This window comes from Emys orbicularis, chromosome 5 (genome assembly GCF_028017835.1).
Source record: "Emys orbicularis isolate rEmyOrb1 chromosome 5, rEmyOrb1.hap1, whole genome shotgun sequence".
Lineage (NCBI taxonomy): Eukaryota > Metazoa > Chordata > Testudines > Emydidae > Emys > Emys orbicularis.
In genome coordinates, this window is record NC_088687.1 from 47,110,127 (window position 1) to 47,136,140 (window position 26,014).

Here is a 26,014-nt window from a genome sequence, read left to right on the forward strand (position 1 = left end):
TGCTATAAGTGAAACCATACAAACCATTCTATAGTATCCTCTTGTATACCACCAACGTAACTTTATTTAGATGAAACTTTTTTTGGCATGACAAACTGTACAAGCATTGCCAAAGTATTTTAAAAAAAAAAGTAAAAAGAAAACAAAAACTTGAGGTACCTGTCAGAAGGATGTCTGATCCACCTAGCATTAGGTTACACACTTTGAGCCTGCCCAATCTTGTTCCTCTAGGTACAAGTTAATTAAAACTGTTTCTGGTGGTTCTCATTCATGTAAGGTAACATAATGCAACAATCTTTATAGGGTCTGAATTATAGTACAATGTTGATTAAGGGGTTTTCCTATAATATAAATATGGATTTATTGACTAATTTAAATAGGATGTTTATTTAATAGTGCTAATGTACTTTGACAAGTCTAGAGCTCTAGTCAAGTGAAAAAGAGAAAAATCAAACTGGTGTTTAGCAGCCCCTAACTAAAAAAAAAAAAAATTCTTCAGTTGTCTTCAGTGTGATAAACTAACAACTTTCGAAGTTTCTTGGTGTTTAGGCCTGTGATCAAGTGAGTTTAAGGGAGAGTTTTTAGGAGCAGAATTCAATTTAAGGGGTTCATGTATTTGTTTTATCTGCCTGTGAGGGATGTATTCTCTCAATTGTATAGTAATAAAGTGTGATGTTGGAATTTGCCACACAATCCTTACATGCATTTTAGACAAATTGATTGCGCTACATCAACAGGCTTCTGCAAATGATTTGTAGAGTAGTTAGTGTTTGCACTTAAGATGCTGGCCATGAACTCCCTTTAACACTTCTATATTAGACAAAGACAGAATCTTTGACAGCATCTTGTTTTGTAAGTGTTCTGGTCTTGAAGAGTGCTACAGAAAGTTCTGGATTAACACAAACTCTAATCCCCCTCAGAGTAGCCTTATTGAATACTATTTGTGATAGTGTAAAATATTCTAACTACTAGAATATATTTAACTGAAATCAAAGGACTTATCTATGTCTTTTTTGTAACACCTCTCTCCCTTAATAGGGTCTACTAGTGCCACATAACTTTAATCAGTACAGCAAGACAAGTCTTCATAAAATTAAAAACCCTTAACTGGATTGTAGTTTTAGTGCAACTTGCCTCTCACTGGATAACAAAGCAGCCATGCAATTAATATGTTGAAAGAATGGATTAAACAATGAAATTTGTTAAATGGCTAGTTCAGTCATTTCAGCCAACAGTGGTCATAGCCTCTTAACTTAGTGTGTATTATACCAATGCCCTGGAATGCTTCATTTCTGTGTCACTGAGTTTATATTCTTGAACCATAATGCATTATGGTTCACATTTATTTAAGCCAAACCAAACCTTACCTGAACAAATCTCATTTAAGATTCCTCATGAATGAGGGTGTAATAGAAAAATAACAGAGCTAGATATAGTTTTATTCAATGGCAGTACACAAATATTTAAATGCCCTAGGTTTTTCCCTTATTTTACATGCACATGGCAATCCTGGGCATTCTGTTCCAATGTACTGACTAATAGCTTACACACACAATCTGACAGCACATTTGGTATTGTACATGCTTTATTAAAATGGTACTTGTATTTACAGTATCTGCAGAAATAATCCCTCCCAAGTCTTGCAGTCAGACACCCACCCAGAGGCACACACCCTCACTACAGCGTTGTGAAGGCTAGGCTCCCAAATATTAGGCAGCTCCTGGGGGTTGAGGGGGCATGGTGGGGTGGTTTATTTAAAAGGAAGCATGAGGGAATGCATTTGGCCATCACAATGCTAATTAAGTTTATGTATATTAACATATGGCAGTAACACTGAGTAGTCCTTTTCCATTCTATATACAGAATGACATCAAGGTTTGCTAGTCAACAGAACATTTTAATTTCAGTCTCAATGGTGCCTATGAAACCACATATTGGGGGCTTTCCCTTAAAACAATTCAAGTCTATTTAAGTGAAATAAGGCACAATTAATATTGATTTGATTTAGGGGACAGGTAAAAGGCAGGCTTCAGCTGATAGTTTTACCAGATCCTTTTGAGAGAAAGATCACTTGTATGTCCTTCAAATCTGCAATGATGTCTCTCAAGAAAACTGAAGTTTTTCTGCCAGGGCTAGTACTGCCTACATACAAAACAAATTTGGAAATTCACATTTTAACACCAGTTGCAGTGGCCCAGACTTCTAGTATTGATGTACATGAGTAAATATTTTTTAATGCGGAAGGAGAAAATGTGTGAAACAAAACTCAACCTGTCATTTTCTTAAAAAACTTGCTTAGAGAGCCTGTAAGTATGGACTATGTGAACGCTTCATCTTACTTTTAAAAAGGAGTAGGGTTTTTTTGTTTTTTGTTTTTTTACCTTTTACATCCCTAGCCCCTCCTCATAAATGAAGCCTTTACCACACATTACAAATAAACTGCAACAAAAAGTTTTGCAGCACAAATAATGCCTAGTATTCAAATCGTCGTTGTGTTATTTTCTTTGTACAAAACCTGTTGAATGTTTTTTTTGCAGCAGATGAACTGTACCCAAAGATGCAGGACATTGTGATGGGGGAAATAAGAGGTTGCAGTTCTGAAGGCCCCGACTTTGGTTTTTACAAAGTTCAATCCTGTTTAGTGTGATCCTTGATATCCTCCTCATCTGTATATTCTGATGGTTCTTCCCCTGGTTTTAGGAGTCTACCTACGTAGTCATATTTTTCTGGAAAAGACATTTATGTATCCATTACAGTCAAATGCAGCTACTTCCACTTAATCTCTTTGCTGTAACTAACTTGCATTACAGATCAGGTTCCTCACCCCTTCCCCCCCTCTTTCATGCTAAGGTTCTGATTCCACATCACTGCAGTCAAAGGAATTTTAAACACTGACTGACAGCAGGATCAGACCCTGAAATATCTTTGTAGGGATTTTCCACTTGTCCATTCTTTGACCACTCTCTCCCACAACTTAACAGTTGGTGAAAATTCTATCCTTATACCTTTGCAACCCCATTGATTAGCCTGTTGATTTTAGTGTGGTTTGAAAATTGACTTTAATCTCCTGTGCCTGATGAAAATGCAACTTTTAAGACCAAACAGATCAGTACTACACCCAAACAAGAAAGATTAAATAGAATCTACACTGAACATCTTAGTACTGTAAGGTGCCATATTCTATATTAGTCACTCCAAGACCTGTTCTGTCAGTGGAGTGAAATTCTATACTTCAACACATCAAGTCTGAAATATGACACTTCCTATTTAGCTATTTATATAAACAAAAGTAATTAAAAATACATACCTGGGTGCTATTAAAATTCCTTTTATAGATAAAACTCAGTAAGTCAGAATTCCCTTTCCAATAAGAAAAATATTGCCGTAACTTCTGTACAGTGAGCAAGAAACTTATTTTAAAAAGCGCCCACCCATCTGTCAGTGAGATTCAGTAGTATAAGTAAACAATTACATTTTGCTAGTTTAAAAAGTTACCTTTAAATTGCATTTCCCATTCTCTAACACTTTCCATTTGTACAGCATTTAAGTCCGATAGGTCATCATATTCATCTCTGAGTGCATCTTTCTCTAGACAGAAAGTTGCTAGTCCCCTGGAGGCATCTCTCCCAGCAAATATTCCATATGGACCCTCTGAAAATAGAAAACAGAATTGATATTTTCAAAGTTTGTTTATAGTGATTGACCTCAACACTTGAGTAAGAGGTGTGTGGCAGAAACAGCAGGAAAAACAAGACTTTACATCATCCCATATTTCTGGAGGAGTTGTTGGGAACAGCAGCGTTGTAATGTTGAAGCATTTAATGGCACTGCATCTCCACAATGGGCATCACTATGAGATGGACAGGGAAGGCTGACAAGAGAAGCAAAGGCAGGAAAAATAAATATTTTACACAGCTACCTGACAAGACCAAATCAAAAGTCAAACTGTCGTCTTATGTGAGAAAGTGATTTCAAGTGCTTCTGCATTCTGAGGTTGAAGGCACATGAGAACAGAATGAGAAAGGAAAAACTTTTCTACTAGGAAATAGTTCATACATACAAAAGAGACCATTTAAGTTTGACTTAGCCCTCTGACCTCAAGTCCTACCAACATCTTAAAATGGAAATCCATTAAAGACTTGCAACTTAAGTTCCCTGATGTTAAGTCACTGAACTCAACTGTGATACCAAGGGTGGAAGAACAGTTTTTTAATGTAAAACCAGGGTATTGGTCCAACCATTTTACACAGTTCTTTTAAAGAAATGCTTTATGAACCATCAAACTCAGAGTTGTTATAAAGTTGCCCTAACACAATGAAATGGGAAATGAAGCAATTACACTGATTTGATTCCAAGTTATTCTATAATGAAGGTCTGGACTGCAAGATGTCTAAGGTTGGTAGTGTAAATCAGTTAACTGTTTAGTCCCAACTTGAAGGCTAATAACCAGCTTACTGCAGGATCGAGTCAGAATCATAGTCACAGCATATCAGTGTTTAAAGGGGCATATAACTGTTTAAAATAAACAAGCATTCTTACCTATATTAAAGTTTACTAGTTTTCTAATCCAGTTTACGTTATAATTTGTATTGTTTACTTTTTCTTTCTCAGGCAGAGCAATGAAAGTTGATGGAAGTCCATTTTATTTTCAGGTTCTCCATTCTGCCACCTTTGGGTTTCAAACATAGCAGTGTCTTAAATTTTTTCCATTCACAGCTATTTATTCCCAGTCATGGAAGCTGATCTACTGACCTTATTTGTAAAAACAAATCAAAGTTTGGGACTAAAACTGAGTTGAGAACAATGCCAGTTACTTTTCCAAAAACAAAAGTAACAAGTTTTTCAACTGCCAATTTAATCTTAGATTTTATAAGTACACTTGAAGACTGCAGTTGCCTATCTCTGACCCTTTTATTATTTCTGTGGAGATTACAGGCAAGTTAGTCTCCACACCTATTTCAGAATAACAGACCAACATTCATAAACATCTTGCCTCTACTTTTAATAGTTTATCCAACTGAACATAAGAGGAATTTTAGACAGGCAAACAGTTACCCAATTTGGAGTTTGACAGGAACAAACATGGACATAACCTTTTCCCTACAGAAAGCTAGTTGATACACTTGCATGAATGCAGTTGAGTCAGGCTCCAGCATAGCAGTGCAACTAATTACCACATAGTGCAGTAGATAACCCGAGGAACCATACAACTGTGCTAATGAAACTTCAAACTATCAAATAGAGGGTTACTGTATGGAAAGCAAGTCTGACTCTCTGATGGATAGGATTTCCTGTTGAGGTTGGTAAATAGCTTTCCAGAATTTATCTTAACTCTTTGCCCTCATCAAAAGTGTAATAACAGATTTTTAAAATTCCATAAAAAGTTTCCTTTACATACATAAAGTAACCCAAATGTTGCATGATTACATATTAAAAAAAAATTACCACAAAGAAATATAGTTATACAAAAACTTCGATGGCAATTTGTTTAATGTTAGGTGGCCAAGTTCCTCAAGCACAACACACTTAACATAACCTTTGGGAACTGTTAGCTGTAGAAACCAAAAAAACCAGTTACATACTACAGATTGAAGCACCAACTCTTTAATGTGTAGCAAACAAAAAAAATACAAACCAAAATGTAAAGTTAGATTCTATGAAAAAATATATTGAATAACTAACTGACATTACTTTGTCTAGTATAGCTATGTGGTAGACTAAAGATCTCATCTAATAGTGTACGGTCATATGTAAAATACAGACATTTTTAAGACGTATAAACCAGACTTGCCAGCTTCTCCCCTCCACTAAGGTTCCTATATGCACTCATTATGCTGGTTCTGAGCTCCTACCATGCATCTATGATCCTGCTAATATGTTAGCAGCAAGTACTGTACAATATACAGTAAAAGCTGTGTTATCCGGCACTTTATCAACTAGAAAGCTCTGACCGGCATTTCTGATATCTTCCAATACAAATATTCGATCTAGTAACCAGGACTAATATACTGCCCAGGAGGTTATGCAGTGGCACATTCTGCACTCTACTTTTATGCAAAAGAGGCAAAAGACATCAGGGATTTATTCAAAAAAGCAGCTTCCAGGGTGTGTCATAGGGTCATTACAGATTCAGCCCAATTTCCTACACCACCTACATCTACAATGATAATTGACATTGATAATGATGATCCTGAGGCACTGCAAGATCCTGAAGTGCCTTCTAAATCAAAGAAAGATTAAATTATGTTCAGTAGTTTGTGTTAAGTGTATTTTTAGTGATATGGGTGTACGCCCTGTGCTGCCCATAGTAATATGTAGTGTCATAAAATAACCTAACGTATAGAAAACTTTACCTGTATACACTTAAGTGCTTCAAGAAACCAACCACTCTGCAGCGCAGTACTACTACTGGATTGGTGAATACCTGTATACTGTACTACTGTATTTTATACAGTATTCATTTTATTGTATTCTAATACTTTGAAAATTGGTATTCCACTGATAAAATATAACTCAGTTAACCAGAATATTTGATTAACCAGCACCTGCCCATCCCCCCCTCCCCAAAATGCCGGATAATTAAGTTTTTATGCCCTTTCTCAGGCACCAAGAGTGGAGGGGAAAATGTGATTGGACTACTCTACCCAATATCTGGCTACAGTCCCAAAAATTGCTGGATGTTTCTGTTAAATAGATCAGCAATGAAACATTCATATTTAAATCACGGGGCTGTTCACACCACTCCGATCTCATTTCGGTCAATCTGAAGACATAGCCATGACATCAGTTCATATGCACACTGTTCTCTTCACAAACATAACAGCAAGAAACTTAAGTGAAAGCTTAGATTCTTCAAAAACTGGTAATGCTGCCAGATAAATGCTGGTACAGCATTGCCACATACCAGCTCAAACAAACCTTTCTGCACCAAGGTATTTGAAATGGGGAACAGCACCCAATTTTTGTACACTACGGCTAGTTAGCTACCAATCATGTAGTTAAAAAAAAAAAAAGTTTTTGAACCAGATATTCAGTACTCTTTCATCTAACACACTTCTTTGTGAAAGTATGAGCACTTTGATAGAATCTCAGAGGAATACCAAGACTGATTAGAGAGAGATCTAACTAGTTCAGCCCTTATTTAATCTTAACTAATAAATGCTAATAGGCAAAGGGCAATAAGTAACTAATCTAAACCCTAAAAGATGGACTTTGAATTGTTTATAATCCCACACTACTAGAACACTGGCGAATAGAAGACAGAAGAAGTTGCATATGAATGGAGGAGTGTGATCATGAAACTCTACATGCAAAGCTAATTCTTTATTAAAGTCACATAGCCTATTAACTCCTGTTATGTATGCAGTACTATATGTACTGATTGCCTGAAGCTTATGAATCTCAGCACAGAGGGTACTCGGAGCTTTGCCTAAGCAATTATGACTAACTGTGCACAAAAAGCAGTACAAGCATTTAAGTAAGCCGGAATGAAAAAAAATTTACCAACTTGTTTTATGGCACAAAGGAAAACAGAGTGCTTTTAAAATAAAGATTTCAGTGTGAAATAAAACATTACTCCAAATACATTCCAGAATGCATGTATTTTAATTTTTTTAATTGTACCCTGGAAAAAACAATTTAACATGCACCTTCACCATTTTCTTTTAACAGTCAATTTAGCCTTAACACTGAAACAAATGATTGAAATGGCTAAAAATTGAATGATTAATATTTTGCAGGCTACTCAAGAAGTATGCAGAACTCAATATATCTATTAATAGCCTTTAGCCTATTGCAGCATTTTAAGTATTAGTCACCATCATTTCAGCTCTATTTACAGACTCTCTTTTTGGAGTATGAAGATTGATAGTAACTTAAAAAGCCAGAGCAAAAGGGGGGAAGGCCCCTCGTCACTGAAGCAGGAGCACCAAAACCAATTTCTTTAAAGACAATCCTCCTGAAGTCAATCTGCAGTACTCCAATACATCTACTTATAACATCACCTAGTCCTTGAAGTTCTGAATTAGAGTACAAAAAAAAAAAAAAATTAGAAAAACATAAGCCACTAGACTACACAAACTTCATTCCTTGCCTGATACCATATGGTATCATAACTCCCTAGAAAAAGCAATTACTAACTACAGCCTACAGAATGGAATGACATTTTATTTCAGATTTTTCTTTCCCGAAGTACTTAAAACAATGTTCCTTTCCCATACTGAATGTTTCAATAAATGCATTACCTACTTAAGTAACTTAGGCTTTCAGTATAAAGTCAATGTCTTCTAATGGGAATGTGTGGACTGACATATGTCTAAGCAAAAGTTTCTCAGAAAGGCTTTTGCTCCATGTATCTAGAGTAAAAACTTACCAGGATTTTACAAGCTTTACAGCTGTTTCTGTAAATTGGGAAGTTGTATGTTTCTTTGGAAAGCTGCATTTAATGTAATATTCAACCTGCTGCAAATTATTCCAGTTTGAGGCCCTCCTTAAGGAAAATTAACTTCTCTGCTAGTCAACCCATGCTAATTGAAACAGGAAATTAGATTATGATTATTTACTTTAAGAAAATTTTCCATTAAAAATAACAAGAATATTGGTAAAAATAACAAGATACTGTAATTATGTTTTCATGATCTATCTCAAAGCATTTAGGGTGGCCTTTGGAATTTTTTGTTTGCTTTGCAACCTGTGAAGAATTATGCATCCATCCAGTTTTGCTGACAACAAAAAATGATTATAGGTGAGTAATAAGACCTGTAATTTCCAGTAGTCTCTTTTCTAATAAAATGGTCAAATATTAATGTTCTGCCAGAGACTTAACATGTTCATTACAAAAGCAAAAATGAGTTTCTTTTCAACTAGCAAGGTCATGTCTAAATCACTACATTTAATGCTAGCTAGTCCTTGAAATAGGACTTCAGCCATTGTATGGGAACTCAAATTGCTGTATTTCAAGTCTAACTGACCTAAAATTGCCAGCATGAATTTACCACATATTCCCTCTTCCTTGAAGAAAGATCAGGTGAAGGTACTGTATATTGACCATTCCAGAAAGTGAACTCATTAGAAATAAGCCTTCCATCACCCTGTGCTGCAGTGATTCTGAAACGTCTCCCAAAGAGGCACCAATTTCTTCTGGAGTAAGAGGGAAAACATTCTCATTCTGGTTGTTTACACCAGGATTCATTGAATGTAAATTTCTGAGTAAACAATATTTTATTTCAAATACTGGATTACACTGTTTGCTTTTGCTGAGCCCCTCTGTGGCAATTACCTAGTTACAAGATTTAATAGGCTGCCACCCATCTATATTTTAAAAATATTTTTTCAAACTCCAACTTTAAAGAGGTGTTATGGAACAATTTTCTTTGTACTTAACAGAGAAGAGTCATCCAGGAAGGTGCAAGTATATTCAATTTAGGGGCGGGAAAGATGCTTGATCAGAATGGTCTGTGTTAAGTCAGCCTTGCGCCACTGAGTTCCCATATAGCCTTGTAAAATTTACTCTGTGCCTCATTTCCCCTATCTGTAAAACAGAGATGATAATCCTTCCTTTCTCCCATGCTTTGTCTGTCCTGTCTATTTAGACTGTAAATTATTCAGGGCAGGGTGTAAGTGTTTGAACATCGCACAATAGGGCTATAAGCAACTAGAGGTCCCACTGGACATACCGTAGTATGAACAAACAGAAAAATGTTGAGGGAGCTATTTCCGATACCTAGCTCTTACATAGCACTTTTCATGGAATGTACTTCTCTTCAGTACTATTTCACTGAAATAACTGCCTTGTTTGTGAGAGGGTAACATCAAGCCAACATGGCAAGGGTACGTGTATTTCCACATCACCTCCTCCAATCCCAAAAAGGCTTCTCTTAAATACAGTATAATATTAACAACCCTGCTGTATTTCGGTACTCAGTAATCCTAAATCAGGAAGGATATGAAAAAGAAAATGGATACAAAGACATTTGTGACATGATCTACACACACAAAAATACTGAATCAGATTAACCACTGTTGTGTTTCTCATGAACACAAGAGGTACAACACTGAGCATGCTCCAACAGCCAAGAACTCTTGTTAAGACTTGAGCATCAAATTGGGTACTGAAACTTGACACATACAAAGTGGATGATTATAGCCATCTAGAGTAGCATATTACAACCTGAATATCCTTTCCTGTAAAATATGAACTTGTGCACAAAATCCAATTCATTCAAAACATGCTCTCTCGCTCTCTCTCAAAGAGAAAGTTATATGCCAATCACAAACCAATCATTTCAGTAAAAGTTTGTATACTTCTTTTGAGTCCTTTGCAATGTAATCTGATATAGAAGAGTACAAAAACATGTGCTTGACATCCTGGTGAAGAGTTCAGTACAAGAATCCAGATGGGCAGACTGACTTCTAGAAATTCAGATCTAGTTATTTTATACCAAAAGCACATAAACTAAGATTTCCTAAAAAACAAAGCAAATATAGCTAAGAGTCTTAAGAAGCTAATTTCTAAAAAAGCAAAACAAAGGGTCACAAGTGATGTAGGCTATTTTGCAAAGGGCACCTACATTACTACAAACACTAGGGCTGCCAAAATGTTTAGATGTATTCATTAATTTTAGATGCCCAGCTTGAAATAAGTAGGGCTGAGCACCCATAGCTCCATCTGGACTTATTTTGGATTTGAGAGTGTTCAGCACCCCTGAAAATAATCAGTCACAGCTGAGCACTCAAAATCAATCACATTTTCTTTTATATTTGGGCCTACTGCAAATATGACCCAAGGAAGATTGGTCGGGTTTGAACAATTCACAGTTGTAACTAGTGTGGAAGTAGTTATACTTAATCTTTTCCTCTTGTGAATTAACTGTATAACAACTTGTACATGGAAAGGCAGACAAGACAGGAAGCAATGCTGGGCATTTGACTGGTCCAAAAATAACTGGTAAATTAGTCAAATATTATTAAATAAGTGAAAAATGGTCAGATATTTTAAAGCACTAGTTTATTAGAATAATAACAGTAACAAAAAAGAGCAACAGTTTATCGTATGCAATGGGCTTAGCCTGACATAATTATACCCAATTACAAAAAAGTTACACAGTTATTTTAACTCAGAAAAATGTGAAAATTAAACGGAGTTCTAAATATATATATATATATATATTGCTTTTGGCAGTATTAGGTTAGCATTTAAATGTGAATGTTATTCAAGACTGAACAGTTACAAAAGAAAAATAAAACAAATAGACTAAACAGCAAAACATAAAAGAAAAGTCATTTTTAAATACACTTATGGTAGGGTAGGCAGCAGAACAAGTCTTCAAGCAACTTAACAGCTGTATATCTTTTCTCTTTGTGTTTGGGAGGAGGTTAAATGATTGACCCCTCTTCTCCCTCCCCTGACCTTTCTGAGTTAACTTCTGTATATTTGTCTACTTAGTTTAGATTGTAAGCTCTTCAAGGCAAGAAGCCAGTCTTTTAACTCATTTAACATGCTTTAAAAGCCACCATGTACGCTGATGGGCTGGTATACAAATAAAGATATACATATGCTTGTTCTAGAACACTGGTTCTCAACCAGGGGGCCACAGTGCTCCCCACGGGGATAAAGTCCCAAACCCATGGGTGGAATTCAGGGTGCAGGGGGCATTGCCCCCCCCCAAAACTGTAGCACCTTACCCAGAGTGGGGCAGCCCAGGAGGCAGCTCCATATGCACCCCCACACCTCCTTCTCTCCCCCAGCCCAGCTAAGAGGCTGAAAGCTGGAGCGGGGAAGTGTGGGGCAGCTCCTGTTCTGGCTGGTGCTATGGAGCAGGCAGATGCGGTATTCCCCCATCTCCTGCTGCTGGTGCCCAGGGCTGCAGCTGCTCCTCACCTTCCAGACCCCTTTGACTGCTCATGCAGCTGCCACCCGGGCGGTAGAACCCAGCTCCAGGGCCAGCAGAGCACTCGGGGGAGCAGCAACGATGGGGGGGGGCTCCCATCACACAGCCCCTAGCTACCCCTCTCCCTGCATCCCGAGCTATCCACACACACCCCCTGCTTCACAGAGCTGCTCGCTAACCCATCTGCACTCTGAGCAGTTCTCAAACTTTTTGAGCTGAGCCCCCCCACTCCACAGACACCCCCACAATGCTCTCCCCCAAATTCCTTCCCCACCCCCCAACAACTCCTTCCTCACTATACTGCCAAGCCCCCAAACTCCAATCATCATGGCTGGACCCCCAAATTTCCCCCACCCCTTACCCTCTGCCCACATGGGCTAAGTGGGGGGGCTGTGTTTTGTGGGTGGTGTCTTGGTTCACTGCCACTCCCCCAAGTTGTTCACAGCTGGCGGGGGTGTCTAGAATCCTAGCTCCAAGCCCCCCTCCCCTAAACCCCTGTGGGGGCAGAAGGGAGGCAAATTGGGTCTGAGTATGTCTCCAAATCGGGAGGGGGGAGGTCTCTAGGTCACGACAGGCCATCAAGGGTTACAGATAGGTCCTACGCCCTTGACTTAATGTAACAATGCACCAGACTAATGCTCCCAGACCATTGATGTGGACCAACACTTTAGCGGTAACCTTGGATTGTTCCAACTAGCAATACAGGAAGTGGTACAGCTCAGGTATAAATGTCCATACCAGCAATTGCTGGAGTGCAGTTACCAACCATCAAGGAGGAAGATACAAGTTCTGTTAATTTTAATCACAATTTACATTCTTCCATTTTTCTGTGAAGCTTTGTTTAGCTAACGCAGTGGTAGCCAAAAATTCCAGATTGAAAATACTCTTGGCATTTAGACATCGTATACGGCCACCTGAAATAGCCTTATCTAGGACTGAGTCTAAGAAATTTGAGGGGATGGAATTCCTTAATGAAATGCTGACAAGTCAGAAGGAAAAATAATCAGCTTGTAAGATAGGCTACAGCATCACTACTACATGTGGGACACGTTATATTTCTTTTAATCAAGAATATAATATAGGGTTATAGTGAGGGAGCAAATGAGCAATTGCCAAATAAAATGAATTTGGCTGTCATACTAGAATTTCCTCTATTACGGTTGTAATTTGCTTTCTATTCCAAACCAGAATTTGAGGATCCCTCCTAAAACCCTAAAAAAGTTTTCCACCTGAACTCTCTCATATAGTGACTATAACAAAGATTTTTGGGGATAAGCTTCAAATTAGACAAAGCCTTGTTGAGATGGGACTTTAAAAACAGCCAATTTCCGTTTTCAAATTTACCACCACAGATGGACCGAGTGGACTTGTAGGCGCTAAAGTTTTAATTGTTTTGTTATTTAGTGCAGTTATGTAACAAACAAACAAAATCTACATTTGTAAGTTGCACTTTCACGATAAAGAGATTGCTCTACAATACTTGAATGAGGTGAATTGAAAAATACGGTTTCTTTTGCTTATTTTTACAGTGCAAATATTTGTAATAAAAATATAAAGTGAAATGTGTTATAATTGAAATCAATATATTTGAAAATGTAGAAAAATCATTTAATAAATTTCAAGTGGTATTCTATTATTGTTTAACAGTGTAATTGCGATTAATCACAGTTTTAATCAATCAACAGCCCTACTTTCTTCCTTTCTCCTAGTATCTTAGTTGTCAGTCGTTACATTTGTAGGTAAAGTTTTCTGACAAGTGTGATTAAATCGATGTTTCCTTAAAAAAATTTTCATGGTGTATTTATATGGCCATAAATAGCTATGCATCTTGTCTCCCTATATTGAAATCTCTTCACCTTGAGTGTTTGAACTTCTATGATTTTCTCTAATCTCATTTATTTAAGATGCAGCATGTGCCAAATGCTCCTGCCTGCCCTCTACCACCCAAAAAGAAGTGTGATTACCTCACCCACATTCATTTTGGAATCCAGTTTAAAAAAAAAAAAAAAAAAATCACCCTTTTAAATAAATGTACGTAAGAACATAAGAATGGCCATACTGGGTCAGACCAAAGGTCCATCTAGCCCAGTATCCTGTCTTCCGACAGTGGCTAATGCCAGGTGCCCCAGAGGGAATGAACAGAACAGGTCATCATCATGTGATCCATCCCATCGCCCATTCCCAGCTTCTAGCAAAAGAGGCTAGGGACACCATCCCTGCCCATCCTGGTTAATAGCCATTGATGGACCTTTCCATATAGTCTTGACCTTCACAACATCCTCTGGCAAGGAGTTCCACCGGCTGCCTGTGCAGTGTGTGGGAAAAAAAAAAATAAAAAAAAAATACTTCCTCTTGTTTTAAACCTGCTGCCTATTAATTTCATTTGGTTACACCTCCCTCCCCCCCCCCCTTCTTGTGTTATGAGACAACACTTCTTTGTTTACTTTCTCCATACCAGTCCTCTATCATATCCCCCCCTTAGTCAGCTCTTTTCCAAGCTGAAAAGTCCCAGTCTGATTAAGCTCTCCTCATATGAAAGCTATTCCATACCCCTAATCATTTTTGTTGCCCTTTTCTGAACCTTTTCCAATTCCAATACATCTTTTTTGAGACGGGGCGACCCGATCACCACATAGTATTCAAGATGTAGGCGCACAATGGATTTATATAGAGGCAATATGATACTTTCTGTCTTATCTATCCTTTTCTTAATGATTCCAACATTGTTAGCTTTTTTGACTGCCGCTGCACATTGAGTGGATGTTTTCAGAGAACTATCCATGACGACTCCAAGATCTCTTTCTTGAGTGGTAACAGCTAATTTAGACCCCATCATTTCATATGTATAGTCGGGATTATGTTTTCCAATCCCAACTATACATATAAAATGTAACAACAACAACAAAAAATCCATGAGCTTGCTCCAGCCTTCCATAGATCTATCTCTATTCCCAAACAAATTGAGGGAGTTTGAGAATTAGCCTGTCCCCTTCAAATTCAGCATGAATACTACTTTCTCTGTAGCTCCTGTTGTCAGGAACTGGTTTCCTGTATCTCCCAAATTCAGTTCCGGTGTCAAATGAAAACTTGTCTTGCCTGCTAGTTTAAGTTAACAGGCATAGGTAAGAAGAAAATTCAGTGGTGCATGTAAAATCCATGTCTTACCAGTACAGGGGGGGTACGTGACCTCTCCATGGACTCCTCACCGCCCAGCCCAGCGCCCCCACGCTCTCCCCATCCCCTCCCCATATCCATCCCATGTTACCGGGGGGTGGGGAGGACCCTCTGTCCTCCTCCTGCTATGCCAGAGACTGGGCTGGGGAGGCGAGGCTAGGGGCCAGCGGTACAACCACCGGAGGAGCTGCCAGCATTCTCCTTTCCACGCTGCCCCTCCCAGCATGGAAAGGAGCAGAACCCCCAGTCCCACCCCCCCAGCCCTTTCCTCTGGCGGGGCTACTGCTGTGGTACACAGAGATGCAGCTCCATGGAAGGGAGAATGCTGGCAGCTCCTCCGGTGGTTGAACTCCCAGCCCTGCCCCTTCCAGGCACAGAGCTGCGTCTCCGTCTGTCCTTCTTCGTACTACAGCAGCAGCCCTGCCGGAGACAGGGCTGGGGGGGCAAAGCTGGGGCCGGTACAGCCGCCAGAGGAGCTGCTGGCGTTCTGCTCCTTCTCCCGCTGCCCCTCCCAGCAAGGAGAGGAGCAGAACCCTCAGCCCTGCCCCCCAGCCCTCTCCTCCGGCAGGGCTGCTGCTGTGTCTTTCTGGTACGCTGTACTGGCTATAAATAAACTTGCTGGTACGGCGTACCGGAGCGTACCGGCCTACTTGCACTGCTGAGAGAAATTAACATTAAAGTATTTTCAGGTACAGTGTATATGAAAGATGCTATACAAAAGAAGTTGCCTCAGTTAAATTTAAGTCTTTACTTGGAAGCATTCCGTTTCTGGCAATGGATGTTTTTCCACTCCAACATAGTAATAGTTAAAAAAAAATGATATGCAAAATTCCAACCTTCTTTTTGTTGCTTTTGATTTTTTTTCTTGAACATGACCAACCACAAATTCTAAGATACAAGATGAAATGGTTTATACAAATTGGTAACTTACCAGAAAAGACGCTAGTGTCAGTCTTAGAATTTCCTGACACTAATTATTTTTAAGTTGGCATATTTAAAAAAAAGTATATGGAAATGCAGTAGTTGGGGTACTTCACCTTGTTCAGAACCTAACCCTACCACTTTGTACACTACCCGTGTGTGCAATTAATTCAATTAACTGAAATATTAAGTCTTGGACCTTAGTGGTTTGTCCCCTCAAACTCTGACTATAGACTGAAGTCCTAATTTGAGCTGGCAACGAATACCTAAATTAAAATGAGTAATCAGTATGCACAGAATGACAGTGGACAGTAGCAGTCTTTTGCAAGAGGTCAAATGGGATGCTGTGTTTGCCAACAGGAAGCTTATGTTACCACTGTAACTTTTTGACTAACATTCAATTAGAACAAGTTGGTAGACAAGGAAATTATTTTATGTTACACAGATTTCAGTCACAGATTGGAGCAAGTTCCATTGATAGCTTCATATCAACCCCAGAGTCTGGTCATTCCACCAGATGTTAAGAGAGTTGAGTCTGCAAATTCTGACCCTGTTTCCACCTCATTGTACAACACAGTACATAGTCAGAAATACAATACCATCCTCACTGGCTCTGTATATCTGATTAGTAAAATACATATCTCTGAAAAGCAGGGTACCTCTCAAGCTTGTGTGGTTAGGCACCTTGAATGGAATGAAAGCCATAAAAAACAACAATGCTAAACATCAAGTTTTGTCTTAATGTCTTCAGCCCACCTGCAACTTGCAAAAATTATGCTTACAACTCCATCTTGGAATATCTAATAACAGGGCAAAGCTTTTACTCCTGGGGGGAATTCTGCGCCAATTTAAAATTATGTGCCAAAAAATTAAAAATTCTGCACAAATTTTTTTTAAAAAGTCTGCAAATTTTATTTGTCAAAATAATCCAATAGAATCACACCAGTTTCAAATGTGTTGGTAAGTTATTTAAACTACAATACAGAAAAAAGTCACAATAACTATTCAGCATTTCCTAAACACATGAACGTTAAGTTACAAATACTTGGTAACTAATACCCTGCATTCCAGTTCTAATCCTGGATTTTCATTTAAATTACATTACAGAACACCAAACAGGGAAAAAAAAAAAAAAAAAACGTAGAACGTCATTTTAAATTGCTCAGACTTTCACACATGAAAGTCAGAGTTTTGCTAATCATTATCCTGGACCTATGTGGGTACATTGGTACGTGTTTGGTTCTGATTGTCCTGACATTTTATTGACTGCTTGGTAAATGTTGACCATGTGAATTTGCCTTTTAAATGGGTAAGTAAAAATCTAACCCCACTGTGCCACTTTGGCACAGGAAAAAAGTGAGAAAGCACATAGATCTTCCTAGCGGATTCCCTTACTGTCATTTATAAGGCTTTACATCACTCTGGCAATGTAGGGGCCTTAAAACTTTTACAGGTTTTTATGCTCCCAGGGGAACTGAGTGAGAATGGGAACAGTTAGCTAACAATAGAATAACGATTTTACTATGCACACAGGTTGCTACATTTCTGCCTCAGAGAATGAGATCAATTAACCATCAACAGCAACATGAACAAAATGTGGGGGCTTTTTACAAAAGCTATTTTCTTTAACTTAAAAACAAATAATTTTCAGTAACATGATACGAATATTAATTAAGTGTTTTTTCAATTCTCAAGAAGTTCCATTTTACTAGGCAGGCAGGCAGCTACATTTCTGCCTCAGGGACAGAGCCTTCCTCCTGCATAACAAAGAGACCTACCCTCCTCCACGCCCCTCGAGCCGCAGTATCGAGAGAGGGACAGAGGTGTCTCTCGCTTGTTGGCCAGCCCCTCCCCTTGACGGTGATCAACGTCGCCCCCGCAGGCACGCACACCCAGCCCCCCTTCCCCCGCAGTGATTTGCGTCTTTGAAGCTGCTCCAGGGGAAGAGACACATGTCCCCCCGGCAAATTTCTTTTGCGTTTTTCTGCACAGGGGGCACAGAAATATGCAGGCAATATGAATTCTGCACCCCCGCATGGGCGCAGAATTCTGTGCACAAGTTTTATTTAGAATAAACTCTATGTAAACAGTACAAGTGTCAGAAGTCTCCTGTACAGACAGCTTCGAGACTTGGATGCCACCAGGCTGTGACGTTGAGGACAAAAACACTGCACTGTCCTGCACCAGTGGATGTAAGTGCCTTGGGGAAATCTGTGCTAATGCTATAGTGACAAAAAATTGAATCAATGTTTTTTTTGCACCAGAGCCACATCTGCAAGGTACCAATATCAGTGGGAGTCAGGTGACTTGGGTTTTATTGACAGCAAGTTAGTGGCAGAGCTGCATGATTGTGCAAATTACTTCTCAACTCAGTTACCCCATATGCAAAAAAGGTGATAATGCTTACCCATATTGGGAAGTAATCACAGACCTATTGATGAAAAATTAAATATATGTGCTAAATATATTACTTGCTCAACCCTAAAGGTTTCAAGGGACAAGTTACCAGGCTGACACTCCCACTTCAGGGAACATCTTTGTACTAAAACTACATAGCAATAAGGCCTGCCTTTATCTCAGACACACACTTTTTTGTTTTAGTTTTCACCAAAAAGGTTATTAGCAATTGGACGTCTAACATAGTGAATGCCAGGAAAAATGAGGCAGAATCAGAAAATAAAATAGGGAAAAAACACAAGTTACATGTCTTCAAGTCACCAAGGGCCTGATGAAATACATCCTAGAATACTCAAGGAGCTGACTGAGGAGATATCTGAGCCATTAACCAGATCTTCAAAAAGTCATGGAAGACCGGTGAGATTCTAGAGGACTGGAAAAGGGCAAATATAGTGCCCATCTATAGAAAGGGAAATAAGGACAACCCGGGGAATTACAAACCAGTCAGCTTAACTTCAGTACCTAGAAAGATAATGGAGCAAATAATTAAGCAATCAATTTGCAGACACCTAGAAGATAAAGTGAAACAACAGTCAGCATGGATTTGTCAAGAACAAATCGTATCAAAACAACCTAATAGTTTTCTTAGACAGGCTAACAAGCCTTGTGTGTGGAGTGATAGATGTGGTCTATCTTAACTTTAATAAGGCTTTTGATACTGTCTCAAATGACCTCCTCATAAACAAACGAGGGAAATACAACTTAGATGGATCTATTAAAAGGTGGTGCATAACTGGTTGGAAAACCATTCTCAGAGAGTAGTTATCAGTGGTTTACAGTCAAGCTGGAAGGGCATATCAAGTGCGGGGCCCTGCGGGGATCAGTTTGCGGTCCAGTTCTGTTCAATATCGTTATCAATGATTTAGATAGTGGCAAAGAGTACACTTATAAAGTTTGCAGAGGATACCAAGCTGGGAGGGGTTGCAAGTGCTTTGGAGGATAGGATTAAAATTCAAAGTGATCTGGACAAACTGGAGATATGGTCTGAAATCAATAGGATAAAATTCAATAAGGACAAATGCAAAGTACTCCACTTAGGAAGGAACAATCAGTTGCATACATACAAAATGGGAAATAACTTCCCAGGAAGGAGTACTGTATTGCAGAAAGGGAACGGGGTCATAGTGGGCCACAAGCTAATTATGAGTCAACAGTTTATCACTGTTGTGAAAAAGCAAACATCATTTTGGGATGTATTAGCAGGAATATTGCAACCAAGGCATGAGAAGTAATTCTTCCGCTCTACTCAGGCCTCAACTGGAGTAGTGGGTCCAGTTCTGGGTGCCACATTTCAGGAAAGAGGGACAAAGAGGAAATCAGCATGTACCAAACTTTGGTTTCACTGGGAGGGAATCTCTGCAATTTCTGCATTGAACCTTTTATCCAGCAGGCATACAAACAAGACCATAACTTCTCTAGATACGGGGCCTGGAAATCTACTTAGAGCCAGGTGTTTCTGAAGTATTCTGAGCCATCTCACTTAGAGGCCTCAAAAACAATCTGCTTCCAATCACAGAGTTTCAGGTAATATCTTCAGAACTGGGAGATACCCCAGATCATCTTCCAAAGTCTTTTCAGTCAAATCTAGGGAAAAAATAGGAGTAAGACAATGCATTCTGACAACCTGTATGTCACCAGAGGCAAGAGAGTACTAAGCATGATTCAACAGAGAATCAACACTTTTGAAGTAGATAGGAGATACCCCTGCACAGATAAGCATTGAAGCAACTCCTAAGAGCAATCTCTAAGTTAGACCACCACTACCAGGACATGGTTCAGAGTGCTAAGGCACGTACTGGAACAGGACAAATTAGTCAGAAGATACAGTACCAGCCTAAACAAAACCTAAGTTCACAAATCCAGCAGAGAGCTAGAACTGGCCAAAATGGTGCAGTTTCAACAAGGAAAGGAGTCACAAAAGAATTACAGTGAAATAAAACTGGTGGAACATCTGTGCTCAAGACACACTTATTCAATGAGCCTGAGGCTATGTCTACACTACCGTGGTAAGTCAACCTATGCTACGCAACTCCAGCTACGTTATTAACGTAGCTGGAGTCGACATACCTTAGGTCGAGTTACCGCAGGGTCTACACTGTGGGGGGGGGGGGTCAACGGGAGACTTACCTTACTCTTCTCATTGGGGGTAGAGTACAGGGGTCAACTGGAGAGCGATCTGCTGTCGATTTGGCAGATAATCACTAGATCTGCTAAATCAACCACCGGTGGATCGATCTCAGAGCGTCGATCCCGGCTGTAGTGTAGACCTGCCCTGAGAGTGAAGAAGTTCCAGCTTGTCTTTAACTAGAAGCACAATACCCAAGAGCAGGAACCCAGTCAATATAGTACCTTTAGAGAAAGATAGTTACAACCTTAACTGAGACAAACCAAAGCTGTGACCTTAACTGTTACAAATTTACTGTCTTTCCATCGTATTAAGATGAAAATTCAAGTGAAGCATGACTCCTGTTCTTATTATTCACAGAAGCACCACCCCAGACCTAATAAAACAAATGCTCGAGAAGCCAGTCAACTCACTTCGAGTGTACTGATTTGACTGAGCATTAAAATAAAGTACATCACCAAGCTTTCACTATCTGCCCCTTCTGAGATATCATTAGGAGCTCCCACATAAGTAAATTATTGCTTAAGCACAGGAAAAATACACTGCAGCAACAACAATTAAGCCGGTTTCACAACTATGGTAAAATTGATTTATTCACCCTTGAGGTATGTAGTATTTTAGCTGACTGTAACAAATTATTTTGTTTATCAGTGGCACAATCTGAAACTTGCATGCTATGTAAACGTGTTATCAAAATAACAAATTTAGTGTTCATTATTTCTACACGTATAATTTGAACAAAGTCTGTTCACCAAAGAAAGATGACCATGTGAATTAACTATCTAAAATCCATTCCTGTAACCTTCAAATCATTTTCACCAGTAGTTAAGTCACCTTTTAACCCATGGTTATGCTCTCAACTTATTCAGTAGAAAAGACTGTTTTGATAAACTTGTTCATAAGTGGACATTTTATATTCATGTCAAAAACGGATAGTTTGACACCCTTTAAATTATCTCTAGTTTGAAACTGGACTACTACTGTCCCCAGTAGTCTCCCTAAACCAATGCCATTAGAGGTCTGACAACTACTATGATGGACAAAAATGTGTTCAGCACCGTTAGAGAGAGACAGATTTCTGTAACAGTGCTAAAAATGGTTTGGTCCATCTACAATAGGAATTAATCCACTATCAGCACTGTTCAGGGACAATAGTTGCTGACGAGGGTCAGAAAACAGTTTAATTTCCTAGAAAGATAGGGTTTTATTTCCCCCCACACTATTAATAGAGATTCAAGGCGTGGACTAATCATATTACTTATGTTAAACAATTTTAAGATGGAAGATTTTAAAATTACTACATGGAGTTATTTTGATTACAGAACACTTCCTAACTTTTCAGCATGTAGATTCTATGCCAGGGGTGGGCAAACTTATTGGCCTGAGGGCCACACCGGCGTTGCAAACTGTATGGAGGGCCAGGTAGGGAAAGCTGTGCCTCCCCAAACAGCCTGGCCCCCGCCCCCTCCCACTTCCTGCCTCCCTCAGAACCCCTGACCCATCCAACCCCCCCTGCTCCTTGTCCCCTGACCACCCCCTTACAGGACCCCCACCCCTAACCACCCCCCGCTACCCCACCCCCTGTCCCCTGACTGCCCCGACCCTTATCCACACCCCTGCCCCCAGACAGGCCCCCCCTCCCCAGGACTCCCATGCCTATCCAACCCCCCAGCTCCCTGACTGCCCTGACCCCTATCCACACCCTCACCCCTAACTGCCCCCCGGGACCACAGCCCCTATCCAACCCCCCCTGCTCCCTGTCCTGACTGCCCCAACCCCTATCCACACCCCCGCCCTCTGATAGCTGCCCCCCCCCCCCAGGGTTCCCACACCTATCCAACCCACCCTATTCCCAGTCCCCTGACCGCCACCCCCACAACCTCCACCCCATCCAACCACCCCTGTCCCCTGGGACCTCCTGCCCCCTTACCACGCTGCTCAGAGCAGCAGGAGCTTGCAGCCACGCCACCTGGCCGGAGCCAGCCACACCGCCCGCGCTGCCGGGCAGGAGCGGCAGGCCAGAGCACTTGCAGCGCGCTGCGGGAGAGGGGCCAGGGACTAGCCTCCCCGGCCAGGAGCTCAAGGGCCAGGCAGGACGGTCCCGCAGGCCGTAGTTTGCCCACCTCTGTTCTACGCACATATGCACTATATTTAAATGCTCATGCTGTCAGTTTAAAAAAACCCACAAAGAAATACATAAAAATAAAACTATTAAGCTGTGACAAAAACAGAAGAAAGAAAATTCATATATCTATGACACAATGTACTAAGATTTCTTCATTCTGTTTACTGCCCATTAGACAGAGGATATGATCAGGTAGTGCAGGCCCAGAATTTGTGAGGATTTTACAATACGCAGTAGTAAAAATGTTTTAATATACTTGAAGAAGTATATTAAAGAGGTTTGGATGTATACACTATACAGCAGTATTTGCAGCACAGACTTTATATTACTATACTAGCGGATAAGAACCAGAAAGTGAAGTTGACTAGTCTAGTTTCATTATTTGGTCTCAAATTCAAGAGTAGACATCAGGAATGCTGAAAAGGAACATTAGATTTATAAAATTTGTTTATCAGATTAGTAGTAAAAGAGCTGACAAGTTTTTTGGTTTTTTTTTAAATAACTACACATTGTTTAACTTGACATTGTCCCTTTTGAAGAAAATGGGCATCTCTCCCATCTCTTCATACAGAGAAAAGAAGTGTCATACCTACTTTAAAAAAAAATTCTCAAGGTGCTGAGTTGGCCCAGGTTTTCCAACATACCCTTGTTTACAGAGGAGTTTCTTGATTGATTACAACTATACATTCCTTCAGCATAGTTTGAATTGCCTTGTGTACAATGTTAAAGTTACCCACCTCACTGGCAAAAAAAAGGTATGAAAGCACAGGGCAAGCTTCAATGTAAATATAGAAATTCAACACTAACTTCTTAGGGCTTGTCTACACTGGCAATTTACAGCCCTGCAACTTTCTTGCTTGGGGTCTGAAAAAACACCCCCTGAGCGCAGCAAGTTTCAGAGCTGTAAAGTGCCAGTGTAAACAGTGCTGGTAGCTGCGCTACCAGTGCTGGTAGCTGCGCTACCAGTGCTGGTAGCTGCGCTACCAGTGCTGGTAGCTACACCTCTCATGGTGGTGGTTTTCTCTCCCAGCGCTCTGCCATGACTACACAACCCAAGTTAAAGTGCTGCCGTGGCAGCGCTTTAGCATTGCCTGTGTAGACTAGCCCTTAGAGACACAAGGTGGGTGAGGTAATATATTTTGTTGGAGCAACTTCTGTTGGAGAGAGAAACAAGCATTCAAGGTAGAGTGGCCCCTTGTTGTCACCTACTACCCCATACTGAAACCCATAGGTGTATCATCTACTACAACTCGTACTCAAGGGGGACCCCATCCTGAAAGAAATTGTTCCTGAACCCCCTCTTCTGGCCTTTAAACCACCCCCCAACCTTCCCAAGCTCAGCATCAGAGCCATGCTCCCGACAGACCAGGACACACCAAATCAAAGCAACAACAGATGCAAAACCTGCAGACATATCTTCACTGCTACAATGATCTAACCCACTCCACCCCCAAACACACCCTTCAAGATCCATGGATCCTACATATGCCTATCACAACATGTGGTATACATCATCCAGTGTACTAAATGCCCCAAAAACCACTATGTGGGTGAAAACAAACAATCACTATAAAGTGAACTCCCACAAGAAAATGATAAAAGATGAAACACCCCATCACCTGTGGGTAAACACTTTTCACAAAGGGGTCAGTCCTCATCCTCAAAAGAAATCCACAGAACACTTTCAGAAGAGAAGCCTGGGAGCTTAAATTCCTAACTCTGCTAGACATGAAAATCATGGACTGACTAGAGACATTGGATTTATAACCCACTAACCCCCGCTTTTTGTCACACAGAGGTGTTAACAGGCCAGTATACCTTGAATGGTCCCTAGAATATGTGCTAACTACTTATGCTAAACAACCTGTTCCACCTTGCATTTAGCTGTCAGGCTCAGAGTATCATTCCCAGAGCTGAAGAAGAGCTGTTTGCTCAAAAGCATGTCTCTCTCACCAACAAAAGCTGTTCCAATAAAAGATATTACCTCACTCACCTTGTCTCTCTAATATCCTGGGACGAACACTGCTACACATCTACATTTAATTTCGTAGGTTTTTTGCTCCTGAGAAGTAAATCTTACAAGCAATCTCTGCCCCCAAGAGATTAAGTTTAAACTCTTAAAGGCTACATAAGTAGTGCTGATACCTGAAGTCTCTTACACGTCAATTATCCTGAGGTTAAGATTTGTAGTGTTAAGAACAGAAGAGGTCATTCGCACCATGAAATAAGCAAATCTTCCATGTGTTTTCCAGCTGTTAAAGCTAGAATGAAGTCAATAAGACACCATCAACTTTCACTTCGACCCACCTTCCATTAGGACAGATTGAGAAACGAAGTACTACATACCTACACTAAGTTAAACGCAAACAGAGACGGTTAGTTCCAGTTCCACTCAGAATTTCAACTATTTCACAGACGCCCCTTTACATTTCAGTCAGAGCTCAGTGAGCAAGAGTGTTAACAGCCAGGACTGTAGCTGCAAGGCCAGGAAGGGGGAAGAGAGCAGGGTCTGCAAGAACCTTTCACATGTGGGCGTCCCAAAACAGCACTCGGCTATTTTAAAGCACGCAGCCCACGGGCGGGCTTAAGATAAGCAGCATGAGATAAGCAGCATGAACGGTAGCTTGCACTTTAGAACAGCGCCCCCCCCCCCCCGCATGGATACGCGCACGCCCTGCCAGCCCACCCATCCCCACACCAGCCTCACAGCGAGCAACCTGCCAGCCAGAGACAGCCGAGGGGGAGCACACGGAGCGCGCCTGCTCCCCGCCGGGAAGGGGAGTTTGGGCAGAGCCGGGGCTCCCCCGCCTGAGGGGGGATCGTGCTGCGCTTGGGGGCACGATCCCACCCCAGCCGAAGAGCAGCTGTGGGGGGAGGCGAAGCCGCGCCCGCAGCCCCCGCCGGCTCCTCACCAGGCCCGTAGAACTTGCTGCCTTTGGTCACGTCGAAGACTTTGCCGTTGACAGCCAGTAGGATGCGAGGGGTGCGAGCCCCGTCGTACTCGTGCAGCTGCTCCAGCGTGAAGTCCCGCCGCTTCATGCGGGGCAGGGAGGCGGCCTGGCTCTGCTGGGCCGCGCCCCCCGGGCCGCTCCGCTTCCCCCAGCGCAGGTAGAGCCGATAGGCCGCCAGCAGCACCAGCGCCAGCAGCCCCACGTTCAGCAGCATCTCGCCGCCCACAGCCCAGCCTCCCGCCGCCGCCGCGGGCGGCTCCTCTGCGCCCCCGCCCCCCAGGACACCACCGCTGCTACCCTCAGTTCTTAGTTTCCCATCTCCATCGTCCGCCATCACTACCAGGCCAGCGCCGGCTCCGCCCAATACGGGCAT

The 26,014-nt window shown here is 40.9% G+C and overlaps 1 protein-coding gene across 1 annotated transcript; it reads right to left on the reverse strand.

The window, feature by feature from the left end:
* Positions 1-1,567: 1,567 nt before the first annotated feature.
* On the reverse strand, positions 1,568-26,014 carry PGRMC2 (progesterone receptor membrane component 2). Its single transcript, XM_065404941.1, has 3 exons — positions 25,603-26,014; positions 3,496-3,651; positions 1,568-2,726 (listed from the first exon to the last, which is right to left on the reverse strand). Exons 1-3 carry the CDS (start codon positions 26,012-26,014, stop codon positions 2,629-2,631), a joined length of 666 nt encoding a protein of 221 aa, XP_065261013.1. The 3' UTR covers positions 1,568-2,628.

Excerpts from the sequence above, each read along its gene's own strand:
- PGRMC2 (XM_065404941.1), bottom strand. The coding sequence starts at position 26,014 with ATGCCCGTATTGGGCGGAGCCGGCGCTGGCCTGGTAGTGATGGCGGAC. Across the intron at positions 3,652-25,602 it reads CAGCAAGTTCTACGGGCCTG|AGGGTCCATATGGAATATTT; the intron begins GTGAGGAGCCGG and ends TTCTATTTTCAG. Across the intron at positions 2,727-3,495 it reads ATGGGAAATGCAATTTAAAG|AAAAATATGACTACGTAGGT; the intron begins GTAACTTTTTAA and ends TGTCTTTTCCAG.